Consider the following 16,256-nt stretch of genomic DNA (forward strand, 5'->3'; position numbering starts at 1 on the left):
ATAGATGAGCCGACCGTTTGCTCATGAAGGAAAGGTGCCAGTCAAGCGTGATGCCAGCTGGTCCTTCAGTGTTAAGGTCAAACAACCGCAGTTCATCCTGTCAAACAGAAAGTTGGGGAGATGTTTTAATGTGCTACTGTGTCATTGTGATCGGAAGCAATATTTGTGGCGTCATAACTGGATGGAGGTTGTGGATTCTTCCGTTCAGAATCAAAAGATCGGAAATCTCTCTCCCCCCCTTTTTTGCATCAGTTGCAGTTATCTCTGTTTAACCAAGCTGACTATTCAATAATAAATACACACATACAGGTGGGTGATGCTACATGACTGTCACACATAGACCAGATATTTAATTTGCTGGAAATTAAGGTTTATCAGTACAGGATCAGGGCTGGAACCTTTCACTTTGACACTAAATTTTACTTTTTTTGTGACATTGAATATTGATCATAAAATAACAATTTTTTTTAGAGCACTGACATCCAGAAATATTATTCAGGTGCTGGATTTAATCATAAGCTTAGTGACAGCCCTCTTGCCCATATTTAGATTTTCCTGGTGCTGTGGATCCACGGCTGGATCAGGAGGGGTCAAGGAATCCCAAAGAGGCGTTGAATGCACAACACTACTCAGTATCAACTGGGTCTATATAATGAAGGAGAAAATCAACAAGACTGTCTTCATATAGTGTCACAGATTTTTACAAAGGGACAAGAAAACTTCAGGTATTGTATTACTATTTCATCACCAAGACTTTTCCCTCCAAGAGTTACGATACTACATGGAACCAACTGTTTGATATGACATATATTTAAATCAGATGTCTTTGACAAAAAACTCCCACTAACCCAGGTACACTAGTTTTCACCTGAGCTACACCCAACCCACTAATGACACCATACTTTAAATACCCCTTAAAATTGAAAGTGAAGAAAGAAGATATTTTTTTCCTCATTGTTAATTATTTATTACATTAGAAAAAACTCCATTAACAGTTTTACAAATGTCATAAAACTGTATCAAATCACTTTGATGTGTCTATGCTTAATACAATGCTGTAGAAATCTTAGATGTCCAAGTAGTTCAGGTTCACTAAAACATTCCATTACACTCAGTTCCCATTTCATTCTTTGCATTATTATACTTTTTCTGCTGGCCATGAAATGACCTTTTAAACAATAAATGTACACTTAATACATTTCTAGAAAAATCATCTTTTCACATATAGGTTTTACAAGGAACCATATCAGCTTGTTCATTCTTGAAGAGACAGATATTTTTAAAAGAACATATTACACACTGTTTGACTTACCATTATTTTATTAAATTATAACGTATCAGATTGTTTTTTGTACCCGATGAAGGTCAGTTGGACTGAAACGCTGTGGTTTAATAAAATAACAGAGAGCAAGACGTTTGTTGTTAATTCAGAGCTTTTTTAAACTAAATGAACATATCTAAAACAAGCTCTCATAGACACAGAATAACATTAGAACTGGGACAGCTTTGCACCCATTAATTTCCCAGTACTAAATGAGTTTACATGTATTTTTTTTTGCATATCTTTATTCATAGAAAATAAAAACAGATTTTGGTTTTATGCAAAGCACCTGAGTAGAAAGTGAGTCATGTGGGTATAGACATGTTGATTGGCAGCGCCAGCGAGCCCATGATCCTTGTCTGTGTACCACTGAAAGAAGAAGGCATTATATGTATGACTGTTTCATGACATTGGTCCCGCAATTGTCTGTTGCATTTCCCAAGTTGCTCACCATGGCCTCAAAGTCCACCTGCTCCTCAACCAGAGCTTCTGAGATCTCTGCTGCCTGCTGGAAATGGACATTGTCTAGAAAAACAAACCGAACAATAAGGCAGGGTTCCGTTGAAAGGTAACATAGTGGTATGATCATGGCCATTACTTTTGTCAGTGCTGATCAAGTTGCAAGTGTTGGATCTATTTATTTTACATCAGTCTGTATGAATTTGTTGATAATGATAAGTGCTGGTATACTAATGGATTTTCTCCAATAGTATTGGCATTAGACCAAAGACTCAATTTAAAAAAGATGAAAAAAGTGTGCTTTACCAACCACATGTACAAATTCAAATTAGTCTAGAACATTTCAGTTTAGTTTTCCATAACCACATTAATTTCGTTGCACTTTTCCAACATCAGGAGATGGCTATGAGGAATGCATCTAAAACCTCCTGTTTGAAAAGGCAGGGCTGCAAATGTATTCTGTCACAGCGAATGAAAAATAAACTCTCACACTTATTGTTATTATGTTTTAGGCTTATGTTGCCCCCCAAAATTATAAAATAATAAACAGACACAAACATAGAGGCCTTGTGTTGCTCACCATCGGCTGTTCCATGAACAAGAAGATACTGCACTGAATGGAAGTTCCTGGCCCTGGCAGTTACTGTTGTGTTCTGCACACAGTCAGATTTAATTTTTATGCGTCAACAAAGACAATCGCACAGCTGAAAATAAACGACAGAGAACTTGATATTCCTGGCTGTGAAACTTACATCGTAACCTTCAGAATTCTGTGAAGGCAATATCATGTAACGCTCTGTGTAGATGGAATCTGGTACAAATAGACAGATAGTTGCAGATGTTATTATTTCATATCATTAATGGGATTGTAAAAAGTGACAGCAAAAGAAATACCATAATAGCGCCATTTGGAGACTGGAGCAACTGCCATTCCACACTTGAAAACTCCACTGCCAGATCCCAAGACCATGGATGTGACATATCCTCCGTAGGACTGTTGAATGTAAAAAACTCATTACTGCAGATCATCTCTTGTCTTAAGTACATGCCAAACACATTGACTTGTGAGTGAAACATTAACTTGCACTAAAACATTCTCAATGTGTTTAACCTTTGTGGCGTTTTTGTTTAACACAGAGTCTTCACTACTCACCCATCCCCAAATAGCAACTCTGTCTTTGTCAATGAATCCCATTTTGATGAATTCCCTTGGAAAAAAAAGAGATATGAATTTAATATGGATAAGCGGATGACAAGAACTTCTGCTGATCATTGCCATCATTGACTCGTGATATTTCCGCTACACTAAGTTTCTCTCTAAATGGGAGTCGCAGAAACAAGTAAAATCCAGTTTTATCAAACTTGCTGGGGCAAAGAAGGAACCTGTTTGTTTGAGATGCACTGACTTGTCTAAACTCCTCCTCACTTTCCTTACCTGGCTGCTGTTATCTGATCTTCCACCTCTTTGGTTCCCAGGCTTTTGTAAATTTCATACATTAACTTGTCGCCCTGGTAACCGCTCCCTCTTCCGTCAAAGCTAGCAACAATGATTTTCTCAGTGCTTGCCAGGTAGGTGGACCAGTTTACCCTGTAGACGTAGTTTACTTTCTGACTGCATGGACCTGCGTACCTGGAACATTGAGCACATTCAGAATGAGTTTTTTGGCCCTCCTTTAAAAAGTCTTTTCGTTTTATTTTTTAAATGAACTCTTACACATCGATCAGTAAAGGGTATTTCTTGGACTCATCAAAGCCTGGAGGCAAAATCATCTGGTACCAGAGATCTGTCAAAAATATGAACATAAAAAGAGTAGTAGGTATAAGACATGTAGTAAAATAAATAAACAAATAAATAAATAAATTTCATGCTGGTCAGAATTGAACCCATGGCACTGCATTTCAGCCTTGGAGCATATGGATGCCTGCTCAACCAGAGAGCTACATTATTTTTCATAATTGCTTTTTTTCATGACAGTTTTCCAACGGGCCACCTTCAGGTAAGGTTTACCTGCTTAAACCTTCTATCATGCAAGCTGATGTCCTCTATGTTGACTGGTATTTGGACATCCACTGCTTTTTATTCAAAATGCCAAATTATTCTTTTTGTTTTTTGTTTCCAAATTTTGCTAATGGCAGCTCATACTTAAAACATGCCTGTCTCTTCCAATAATAAATATAAACAAGTATTAGTGAATGTCATTAATATAAAAGATATTGCATATATCAGTGCCAGTATCTACCTATTGATCCATTCTCTTCCGTTTATACTTAGCAGAGTTGCAGGGGGGGGCTAGAGTCTATCCCAGCTACCATAGGGTGACCCTCGACAGATTGCCAGTCTGTTGAGGGCTAACCCATGCAAACACAGAGAGAACATACAAACTCCACATAGAAATGCCCTGGGCAGATTGTGGCCTCGGGATCTTCTGGCTGTGAAGCAACAGTGCTAACCACTGCTACTACAATGAATGCTACTACGCATGTAACCCCAGTGAAAGGGGTTACACAAAGAGGATGTGGGACCCATGGAATCTTCGATACCCAGCATCCAAACTGACGGCGAAACAACTAGTAGCTCGGTGTTCCAGCATTCGGAAGAAGGAACTGCTATCACAGCTGGAGATCAATGAGGTACAACAGAAATGCTATGGCAAGGGGGAGCCAGGATGATACGTGATATCATCACCCCCACCTGAGATTGGGTACCAAGCCCCAAATACGATGGAACAAAGGGCGTTGAGTGCGAGAGCAGCTGACCTGAAATGTAAGATCATGGTGAAACTGGAAACCTGGACCCTTCCTAGCCAGTTACCAAGACTATGTGAAGTACCCCCTTGAAGGTCTACTAAAAGATGTGAATGAAGCAACAATCCCTACTGCAACCATCAACGAAACCAACCAGCTGATATACACCATGAAACGAGTGATCATGGAGATCCATGGCTACAAGATGATGGAGAAGGACACTAGAGGCCAAGCTCACCGTAGCACGGAGGTACGATGAAGAAAGGTTTGTTTAATAAATATAGCAGGCTGCCCCTACCTGAGGCCATGGAAACTACCAAGCAAAGACTCACAGACACTTGAAGAGATGCTGGCCAAAGGAGGCGATAGAAGCCACTGACATCAAGATCAGGAAGCTCGCAACCATGTCTGGAGGGTTTCACCCCAAGTCCAGCACCCTGAGGCTGTATGCTAAGTGGAAGGAAGGAGGTTGGGGACAAGTGAGTGTCATTACCACAGTCCAGGATGAGACAATGAACATCCACAAGTACATCAGGAAGATGGCTTGAACCGACCACATGCTCAGTGAATACCTCAGGTAGCAGAAACCCAAGAAAGAGGAGCAAGAGGAGGAACCATCATGTAAGGACAGGCCCCTGCATGGTATGTACCAGCGGCAGATAGAGGAGGTGGCTGACATCCAGAAATCCTACCAGTGGCTGGACAAAGCTGGACTGAAAGACAGCACAGAGGCACTAATCATGGCAGCACAGGAACAAGCTCTGAGCACAATATCCATAGAGGCTGAGGTCTATCACACCAGGCAAGATCCCAGGTGCAGGCTGTGTAAAGATGCTCCTGAGACAATCCAGCACATAACAGCAGGGTGCAAGATGCTAGCAGGCAGGGGATACATGGAACGCCATATCCAAGTGGCTGGCAGAGTATACAGAAACATCTGTGCAGAATATGGCCTGGAAACCCCGAGGTCAAAATAGGAATGGTGGAGAATGACCAAACTAAGATCCTGTGGGACAAGATACAGACGGACAAAATGGCGGTGGCTAACCAACTGGACATAGTAGTGGTGGACAAGCAGAGGAAGACGGCTATAGTGATAGAGGTAGCGATACAGAATGACAGCAACATCAGGAAGAAGGAAGATGAGAAGCTGGAGAAGTACCAAGGGGAAGAGCTTGAGAAGATGTGGAGGGTGAAGGTAACAGTGGTAATTGGAGCGCTTGGTGCAGTGACCCCCAAGCTAGGTAAGTGGCTCCAGCAGATCTGAGATCTGTTTCTGCCAACATCAAAAAAAACATACTAGATTTGTAATTGGCCAAGATACTCTAATGAAAGGGATTTTAAGAAATTTATTTCATGTTTAAAAACATCTACAGTGTAGTGGGGTTGAGGTTTAAAATGGGCACAGCTAACTGCATATGCTTCAAGATTATGCTTATATGTTGCCGTTGACGAAATATTCTGGCAATCTAATTGTGTAAAAAAACAAAAGCTTTCTGCAGGGTCGTTGTTTATTATTGCTATTGGATTATCATTAGAGAGTATAGTCAAAAATGTTATCAGCTCAAAATGAAACTGATGGGGAAAGTCTTAAAGGAAAAATTATCATTTCTGCATTCACTTACTGTATTCGCCCAATTTGATGGTGCCTTGACGCATGGTTGGCATTTGAATACCAGAAATCATGCTCACAAATTCCTTGTTGTCTTCCAAAACTTTTTGCTCTACAAATGTACAAATACAAAAAAGTTATTAGAATACTTTTTTTTTTCTGGACTGCAGAACCAGTTGCATACTGTAGCTTACCTCTGTTGTTTATGTTATCCATGAGAGAATAGAAAGGAGTGCCAGGACCTTTGAGTAAGGAATATGATCATATAATTAACTCAAATTATCTAAAAAATCTAGAGAGAATAAGAGGTAGGTTTTTACGAATCAGAAAGAGAATAAAACTGACCACTGCAGCTCATGCGGTAATAGGAGGCATTGTGGCTGAAGTAAGCGGAGTTATACTGACAGTTTTCACGTAGATTACACGTCAGACACTTGGTTTCTTGTTGTGTCCACCTAAAACACATAAAAATGCCCACATAGCAATTCTTATTGAATTCCTTAATGAAAGATAAAGGATAAAACATCAAAATCAATATTCTTACTTGTAAACGTTTCTTCCTCCTGGCTTGCCACCCTCTTCATTACTTGAAAAATATCTGAGGAGTAATCGGTAAGAATGAGTGACGCAGGAGTATTAAGAATGTAGCAAAGTAGGAATAAAGCTTGAAGGACACTAGTATGGAGACTTTGGAATTCTTAATTATAATCAGGTCGATTCTGGCCCCCGGGCCTTATGTTTGACAACCCTGTAGGAGATGATTTGACTTACACACTATCTGTTGTGACTTTCAGAATGTCAATAACTTCCCATTCTCCAGAAGTGATGGCTGTAGCCTTGCCCTGCATGAATACAGAATATGTGTGGGTGGTTAACATGTCACAAAAAATGATTCATAAAGATTCATAAAAGATATTGTGCAAGACAAAAGAAAGACTAGCCAGCAAAAATATTTCAGTACTCATACACCCACCCCAACCACATGATGGATGTGCTTGTATTGCTGGGTGTCACTCATGAGCAGGTAATAGCTGTTCTTATCTGCGGCAAAAACTGGTTCTGATGGAGAGAACTAAGGAACAAGCATGTTATTATTTATTCTTTAATGCCTTTTCTGTGCAATTCATTCAAGTCAGCACACATTTAATTTTAATATTAATTTTATTTCAATACCCTGAAATAAATGGTTTTAAGCAAATGTTATCCAACAGTCAGTAGGGAACGTCTTGATGCATTCTCAATCATCCAGTCAGTAGGGAACTATTTTCTGCAGTGGATTAATACACATACAGTGTTCTACTGAGTGTTTCTGCAGCACTGTCTGCTGACAGTGAATTAGTCAGAGCAACAGCGTGACTCACTTTGATGTAAGCACAATACTCGTCATTGTGGGAGTGAGTCTTTCCATGGAACTTATTACATTAAAACATTTACATATTTAATACATATTTAACATTTAACAGTGTAGTGACCATACCCGTCCAATCCAGCCAGTGCTCGCCACCTCCAGATGCTGTGAAAAGATGTTAAAACTTGTGTTTACTGTCGCTCTAAACTACAGTTTAGAGTACAACACACCAGCCTTATCGGCTCAGCAGCTTTAAACCCAGAGAGCACAAAGAGACATTGTGACAGGGAACTGAATTTTGAAACTCTTTAGCCAACAAATTAGGAAAATCTCTAAATGGCAGGGTTGCTCTTTCACATTTTTACATAAATGGAAATAATTAGCAGCCCTGTAGCTAAGTGGAATGCCACAAGAAACTCTGCTGCACCAAGTTAACACTTTCGACTAGGTTTTGTCACGGTTTATATGAAGATATTCCAGAACAGATTTTTAGATCTTTAAAAGTTTATTTTATCTACAGGCATGAATGTATTACACTGCAGCATTTACATACATGACTGTATTTAGTATATAAGCCTGGACTACAGAAAATATTTTTGGACTAGATTTTTTCCTTATAAGACTAGGGATATAGGATGGAAGATGCATTCCAGATCATATTCTACTTCAGTTGTGCAAATTTCCAGTGGATTTGACATACGTAACCATTGAGCTCTAAGTTATTTAGAGTAAATCTAGGGATGTATTGAACAAATAGTCTTTTGTCCATACTTTAGATAAAAAGATCAATTTTTTATGTGATTTAACATGAAGCATGTCAAAAAACTCTAGTCTCAGTCAGCAAAATCTTAGTGGTTTTCACAAAGTTATGGACTCAAAGGTAGGAAAAAAGTACTGGTTTATACATTTTTGTTTTACCTCATAAGTATTCCATCTGAATCCATTAAAGCTGTAGATCTGAAGGATGAGATGGTTTTGTACTCTCTTTAGCCACTGGACAGCTAGACGCTCATCACTCACCCAGGTTACAGTAGACAAGTAGTGCTCACTGAAGTGAAACAAAAAGAACAGTTAAAGTTCAACATTTTGTTGTGGAAGAAATGATATATTAGAAAATATATTAGAAAGTGTTAGATTACACTGAGCCAAATGAGTCTGGAACAACAACTTCAGAGATTTTTGTTGCATTGTCAGTGTCCACAACAAATAGCTTCACTGTGGGATTGGGAGTTCCTGGCTGCAAAGACAAAAGAATATAAGATAATAGACAAAAGCCAACACTGATTACTGATGTATGTCTTAAACAAAACAGCAAATGTGCTACCTTTGGATATGGAATAGAAACAGTGCTGGGGTACTGGTTTTCACCATACCACGAGTATTCAATAGTGTGGACCGCAGTGTCATTAAACTCAGCGTAAGCCAAGTTCTTTCCTCCAGGTGACCACCAGAGACCTTGGTTGGATGAGAACATTTCCTCTGGAACGATGAACGTATGAAGCTGTGTTAGAAGATCTTTTACAGCTTATGGTGTAATGGTGTAGTAAAGCAGCAGTATGGTTTCATGTTTTCACAGTACTTGGAGGCTATGAGCAGATTATTGTGTGGTTATTGTCCCTATATATATATATATATATATATATATATATATATATATATATATATATATATATATATATATATTTATATATATATATATATATATATATATATATACACATACATACATACATACATACATACATACATACATACAGACAGACAGACAGACAGACAGACAGATAGATAGATAGATAAATGGATAGATAGATAAATGGATAGATATATTTGTGTGTGGGTTTTTGTACTTCTTGAAATGTGACTGTAAAAACACAAACATTCTTCTAAATGAATGGGAACATTTGAGGCCTACTGCTGTCTTAGAAAATCTAAGACAGAAGAGAAATGACTGATATTATAGTGTAAAAATATTTTTTTAAAGTACAGCCATATTAGGAAAACATCCTTCGTATGCATTCTACTGTACAGTAATTAGTCAAAATCATCAATTACATTATAATAAAATATCATTCAAACCAGAAGGGCACTCGGTCTAAGACCATACCACTACAGTGCTCAAAGACCAGCGTTGCTCCTTTGTCCTTGCTCTGCATTTCCACTTCATTAATAATTAAAAAAGTGTGACAATAAAAAAACAGAGACTGTTCACCTTCAAAGTAAAAATCTCTCCTTTTGAAATGTGTTGGTCTCAGCAGTAAGGCACAACTTTTACTTTAAAGATGAATGTTCTACATTTCTGGTCTTTGTTATAGTTTAATACTGCTCGGTGGTTGGTTACAGAGTGTTCGCTAACAAGTTTGTATCTTCCACTGCAAACTTGTCATGATCCTGGGTCCTTTTGACCCAGCGTTTTGTGTTTTCTATTATGGTGATTTTGGTTCTGTTCCTTCTGTTTAGTGTTATTCTGTTCTGCCCATCTATTCCTGTGTTAAGTCCGCGTTTCCTAGTCTGTGTCCTTGTGTATGTGTTTCCTGTTTTATTGTGAAGGTCTGCGTCTTATGTGAGTGTTTTCAGTTGCCTCCCTTGTCTCGTCACGTTAATCACTCCCAGCTGTGTCCCCCACCTGTGTGTAATCTCCCTGTGTTCTCTGAGTGTATTTTAGTCGTGTCTTGTGTCTTTGTCGTTGCTGGTTCGTCTGTGTTATTCCCCTCCATTTTCCTGTGTATTCTGGCCGCATCTTTCTCCCTGCAAGGTACCTTCGTTCGTGTTCTGGTTTTGTGTTTAGTTTTAGTTTTCCCAGTTTAGAGTTTTTACAGTTCTGTCTCTCGCCACCCTTTTTGTTGTACTTCACCTTTTGTTAATAAAGCTCACCCTCCACTTAAGCAGTCTGCATCTTGGGTCCATTACTAATCTTCACACGGCCTGCCTCGGCATCCCGTGACAAAACTACTGTATAGGTAGTTGCAAAATATGCTAGTAATCAAAGCAATCACAAGGAGGTTGTTGGTGCAGCAACCTATTTAGAACTGATTTCAAAAATATTTCACCCAAACAATGGAACCATCACACCAGCCAGCAAACACCTCTTCATCTGAGTTTTTGCTTTTCTCGCCAAAAGTTTCCAGTGAGTTCACAACTGATCTGAGGCCTAAACTTTTTATCATATCTAAATGCTAGTCAAGTATGACATCCTTTCTATTACTAATTGTGGTGGTGGCGTAGTCTGTGCCGCTGCTGCAGGGGAGGAGTGATGAGCTGATGCAGCTCCGGTGTGTCAGCCTGTATTTTCCCACAGCGGCGCCACAGACCACGCCCCGCCACACTAATGTTTACTTTTTGTGCTTGAATAATGTCTTTATGTACCTGTATTTATCATATGGTATGGGCTGATATTAATATAAAATGGTTTATTTACATGTGATATTAAAATTTCAAATGTCTGTATCAGGATACGTATAGAGTTGATCAGGCTCTCTTCCTGGAGACACAGGACACAGCTACTTGTGTAACAGTAAGAAGCAAGTTTCCTCATGCAAACACTGAACGTAAATGAGTCATATATCTTCCACTTACCCTCATACACCCAGTCTGGGATTCCATTTAAAATCTTATTTTCCTCGCCATTGAATGTGACTTGTTGTGATGTAGAGTTGGGGCTGGTCTTTATATACACATTATTGTTCCAAACAAAGGCCTAGAAAAACAAATAAACAAAAGTCAAGAGACAAAACCCAAACATACATCTATATCTATATGTATATCTATCTATCTATCTATATATATATATATATATATATATATATATATATATATATACATATATATTTGTCAGGGGCTCGAGGGTGACCCGCTCGTGGCTGGGTCTTAGACCATCGGGCTCAGCTAGGCACAGCCTTAAGAGGAGATGATGGTCCCACCCTATGTAAGCCCGATCAGTAACTGAACCAATAAGTTCCAGTCTGGAGCCTTCATCTGTGAGACGTGAGGAGCAGGGGTAAGTATTCTTGTATCCTCTCAGATTGCTGCCAGTACATTGGAGTTTTTGCTTATAGACTGTGCATTGCTTCCCTGTGTCTTCGGGTTTGCAAGCTGGAGTTATGTACCAAACAACAGTTCAGAGTACCCAGCCTTGGAGGACTCACTGAGGGGGGTGCTAAATGGTGCTTGATCTGGGGTCCCCTTTGTCCAACTAAAAGACTTCAGTTGGGCAATGACAGTGAGACCTGAAGGGGCATGACTGGTCTGAACCTGAGTAATGTTCTGTTATTTGACTTCTATGCAAACCAGTTTGTCGACAATTAACATCTCATCATGTTCATCTTTGTGTTCATACCTAAATACTAAAGCAAAGATTGTATGTGTGTCGTCATTAGGACAGAAATGTGTAATAATAATAATAATGTATACTTTATTGATCCCCGTGGGGAAATTCCTCTCTGCATTTGACCCATTCACTCAGTGAAGCAGTGGGCAGCCATTGGGCGCCCGGGAAACAGTGTGTGGGGACGGTACCTTGCTCAGGGGTATCTCAGGGTAGCTGTTCAGGGGAATCGAACCCCCGACCTTCCGATCATAGGGACACCACTCTACCTACTACCTACTGCACCGCTATTACTGAGGCTACTAGAGCTGTGGCTGCAAGTTGGTTGGTGTTTGTCATGGTGGTAAACCCCAAACTTGAAAGTGGACACTGGAGGTGAAGGGAGCCATCAAGCTAACAAAGGAGTTCTATCTGGTTTGGCTAGCCTGTGGGAGGCAGCTGATGGATATCAGCAGGCCAAGCAGAATGGAACTTGGGCAGTGGCTGAAGCAAAAACTCCAGTGTGGGAGAAGTTTGGTAAGGCCATGGAAAAAGACTTTTGGTCTGCCACAAAGGGATTCTGGCAAAGTGTCAGGTGACTTAGGAGGGGAAAGCAGTGTTCTATTCACATGGTGTATAGCGCAGGTGGGGTGCTGTTGACATCAACTGATGATAATGGTGATTCTAACCCTTTGCTACAAGCCATTTGGTCCGTGGTGAGAGCTCGGTCTGCATCGCTGGCAATAATTGCTGGCATTAACTCGTTTCCAGTGGATGTTGGACTCTGCCAGAACTTCCCATTGTCACCGATTCTGTTTGTAATTTTTATGGGCAGAATAGCTAGGCTGAGCCAAGAGGTGGGAAGCTTTTACTTTATTGGTTTCAGAATTTCAACTCTGCTTTTTGCAGATGATGTGGCTTCATTGGGTGGTGTACTCCAGCTCACACTACAGTGGTTCACAGCCAAGTGTGAAGCGGCAGGAATGAGAATCAGCACCTCTGAGTCTGATGCCATGGTCTTCAGCCAGAAAAGACATCCCTGACCCACCACATAGAGGATTTTAAGTATCTTGAGGCTTGTTCATGCTTTAGGGAAGAGGGCAGTGAGAGACTGACAGACAGATTGGGGCCAGTGATGCAGATACTGCACGAGTCTGTTGTGGTGAAATGAGAGCCCAAAATGGATGGATGGGAGGACTTGGAAAAGGTTGTACATGATAATCTTTTACCCACTTCAAAACAGAAGTGTCATTCAAAATTAAGCCTGCAATCATCTGTCTTTCCCTGAACTTACCAGTTTGTTCCCTTCAGGGGCCCAGGCAAAGTACTGGACTTTATCAGGAATGTCAGAGGGTGTGATAAATGTGCTGAAACAGATTTAAGCATACATTTTACGAGGTGCCTGTAACTGGAGTTGTGAATTATGTCGGTGATATAAATATATATTTAAATAAAGGAAGCCAAAACCTTCTTTGTAGTTGAAAAAAAAAGTTACTCACTCTGACTCCCGGTCATAAAGTGAATATGAAGCTGTAAATGAATGTCTCCACAGCTAATGGGACAAAAACAAAGTAAGGTAGTTTATCATTTAAAAACTTTGAATATAAATCAGTTTAGAAATGAATCAGATGTGAATAAAGGTACTTTACCTTGGAGTAGTTGCTCATGAATGCAACGTATCGGCGGTCAGCTGACAGCTGGTAATCATAGGCATTTTTGTCCATCTGTTTGTTGAACAGAGAGATTGTAAGCATTTCATAGACACCTCCTCAAAGTCTTGCATACAAACAACACAGCATCTGTATGGAAGCTGTGTGCTATAAGCTTTAAAAGAAGGCTATGGATGCACATGAGAAGGATGTCTTACAAATCTGTCTTTGCTCAAGAAGTCTGATATCTTGTCTGTTGCGACGTCATAGAGGAACACTGAGCCTACTGACGTATGCAGATATTCATGATCTATGGTGGAAGATGAGAAAGATGAAAGCACACCCTTGAATATTCTACTTACAAGGGAAAATGTGTGTTAAAGAAGAGAGTTACTAAATGATAACATTTTTAATTTCTGTATTCAGTCTGGTTTCTGTTTTTTTTCAGAGGTTTTTTTTTTTAAATGATCTTTTATTAGGTACTATGGCAGATTTATGAAGTTGAACAACTGATTACCGTGATAAAAGGCAGTTGACACAGTCATATAGATGACAATCTCAATATGGACCAAAGTTTTCTCATGATTGTTAAATTGAAAAAACTGCTACTACTACTTTATGGAAATGAACTTTAACTTGCTGTAGTGCTCTAATCTAGCTATAGCTACTACTTCATATGCTACAGTTATGCTTAAACGTACCCAAATGTATGGGTTAGAATTAGGGTTAGACCCTATGGTGGGTTAGCTCTGAGAGGGTTAAAAACCACTGGTACCAAAATCATAGTGGCACCAGATTTAGCACCAGGGGTTAGTTATCCACTGGGAACATGAATGCAAAAGTATGAAAAAGTACTTGTGATCCATGTAGATGCATGGCCAAAACCAGCTTGATATTTCAGAGAAAAAAGGCGCTGTTCTGGTTTCAGAACAAGTGAATTAGGCAGGTCAGAGCTGTCCTTATTAATATTACTGCATTCTATGTTATTTGGTTCCATATACTGGGTAACTAAATACGTGCCAATAATTTCATGTGCCTCAGTGAGTCAGTAACACAAAGTGGATTTTTTGGAGATATAAATTATCCTGTCTGATAACATATTTACAGTCCGGGAGACAATAACTCAGTGTCATCATGCCCCACACTTTTTTTTTTTTTTTTAATACAGGTTAATTACATCACCCACCAGAAATCCACCTGATGTTGTAGGATTTGGGTTTCAGTGAGCTGTTGAAGACGTCCTCAAGGGTGAAAGATCTAATGCTCGCCTCGTCGTTCTTTTCTGAAACACGTGTTTGGAAAAGTTAGGAGCTGCCAAGCACTTGAAGATCACATGTTACAGATATAATATCTACAGCCCCCCCCCCCCCACACACACACACACACACACACACACACACACACACACATTATGATGATCAGCAATGAGAGACGCTAAGAGCTGTAGAGGCTGTAACTGATAACGGCAAGTGGGATGTCGCTTACGTTAATGTGTAATAATGGAAATTGTCAAAGTGTGTACAGAATGGGTTTGGATTTAAAGGTATACATATGGGGTGTCAGAGAAACGTCATTGCGACTTTAATCACACTTATAAATGTGACTTCTCTCGTTTCTTAGATGGCAACGTGACTCCTGATGAGCTAAATGTTTTCTTTCAGTGTTTTTAGAGAAGTGTTAAGTGACAACGGTCCAAACAACGCGCAATGACGCGCGCGTAAAATACTTTCTGACAAATGTGTTTAACGGTAAAGCAGAGATGACGCCAGTGTGTGAAGCATTTAATAACAAAGACTCACCATTAAGAAATATAGCCGTGGGGACCGCTATCAAAACGACGACCACAGCTGCCCCAAAAATTCCGAGGAGCACCTTGGCAATGGAAACCTGTTCGAAGGGACAAAAGTCAGAAAGTGCAAACGGTTCCGTGTGAAGCATTCCATACGCATAACAACGACGTGTGAGTATTAACAAACCACCACCAACCATTGTTTCTGGCCGTAAAGTGAAGTATACAACCGATATCGCTCCGAATCACAACTTCATCGATCCAGTGCCACACGCGCAGAGAGCAACAAAGTTATGTGACACACTTGGTTTGTTGTTAAATATTATCTCAGCTCAAGTTTCAAAGGTGGGACAGAAAATGTCCAGCGGAGTAAAGTTCGTCAGGTTTTATGATGCACAACAGTTTTGAGGAAGTATGTGCTGTTATCCAGCTGTTCCCCAATTTGTCCGCTATTCAGAAGATTTTCAGCTTTTCCTCTCATTCAGCATGTGGAGCAAAATGCCATTTCACTTAAATATAAGAACACATATCGTGTCTGTAAACACTTTTTGTTTTGTTCAAGGCTGCAATTATCAGTTTAGTCTGTTAGTCTGTTTTGCACTTGCCTGAAATGACAACATTAAGATCTTGTTTGATTAGTTATTTTCCTGTTCATACAGAAAGAGAAAATTATGCTTGTTAGACAGGGAAGTTTGCCAGGAAAAAGGGAAAAAACGGATTAACGGTTTCCAACTATGACTAAACAGAGTGTAGAAATAAATATTAAATAACGTCATTTTACCTCCCAGGACCTGGCGTCCACATATGTGGACATCACATTTTGGGTTGTCTAGACCAAAATACTAAATTTTGCTCTACAAGGGCCCAATATCCACATACGAGGACAGTATACTACCACTGTTCTATCGAAATTTAAAACGAATGTCCTCATATGTGGATATCATTTTTCCCAGAAACAAAAATCAGGTAAAACGATAATGCTTTGTTTTTACATTCATCAGGTCCCAATCAGCCCAAATAGCAAAGAGAAATT

At 39.7% G+C, this 16,256-nt stretch overlaps 1 protein-coding gene across 1 annotated transcript; it reads right to left on the reverse strand.

Moving 5' to 3' along the window:
- Positions 1–1,586: 1,586 nt before the first annotated feature.
- On the reverse strand, positions 1,587–16,037 carry dpp4 (dipeptidyl-peptidase 4). Its single transcript, XM_063467568.2, has 26 exons — positions 16,005–16,037; positions 15,234–15,321; positions 14,621–14,716; positions 13,653–13,744; positions 13,435–13,509; positions 13,285–13,337; positions 13,080–13,152; positions 11,059–11,179; positions 8,810–8,964; positions 8,625–8,722; positions 8,404–8,533; positions 7,615–7,650; positions 7,111–7,209; positions 6,909–6,979; positions 6,682–6,735; positions 6,483–6,592; positions 6,332–6,379; positions 6,151–6,249; positions 3,495–3,564; positions 3,216–3,410; positions 2,934–2,988; positions 2,675–2,774; positions 2,533–2,591; positions 2,361–2,433; positions 1,773–1,846; positions 1,587–1,690 (listed from the first exon to the last, which is right to left on the reverse strand). The coding sequence occupies exons 1-26, from the start codon at positions 16,035–16,037 to the stop codon at positions 1,598–1,600; spliced, it is 2,250 nt and encodes a 749-aa protein (XP_063323638.2). The 3' UTR covers positions 1,587–1,597.
- Positions 16,038–16,256: the final 219 nt, after the last annotated feature.

This window comes from Pelmatolapia mariae, linkage group LG23 (assembly GCF_036321145.2).
Source record: "Pelmatolapia mariae isolate MD_Pm_ZW linkage group LG23, Pm_UMD_F_2, whole genome shotgun sequence".
Taxonomy (NCBI): Eukaryota; Metazoa; Chordata; class Actinopteri; order Cichliformes; family Cichlidae; genus Pelmatolapia; species Pelmatolapia mariae.

What these genes read in the sequence shown, in the direction of transcription:
- dpp4 (XM_063467568.2), bottom strand. Translation starts at nt 16,037, where the DNA reads ATGTCCACATATGTGGACGCCAGGTCCTGGGAG. An exon ending in CAACATCAGGTGGATTTCTG is followed by an intron (nt 13,745 to 14,620) that starts GTGGGTGATGTA and finishes CTTCCACCATAG; the next exon opens with ATCATGAATATCTGCATACG. An exon ending in GGATAACATAAACAACAGAG is followed by an intron (nt 6,250 to 6,331) that starts GTAAGCTACAGT and finishes GTACATTTGTAG; the next exon opens with AGCAAAAAGTTTTGGAAGAC.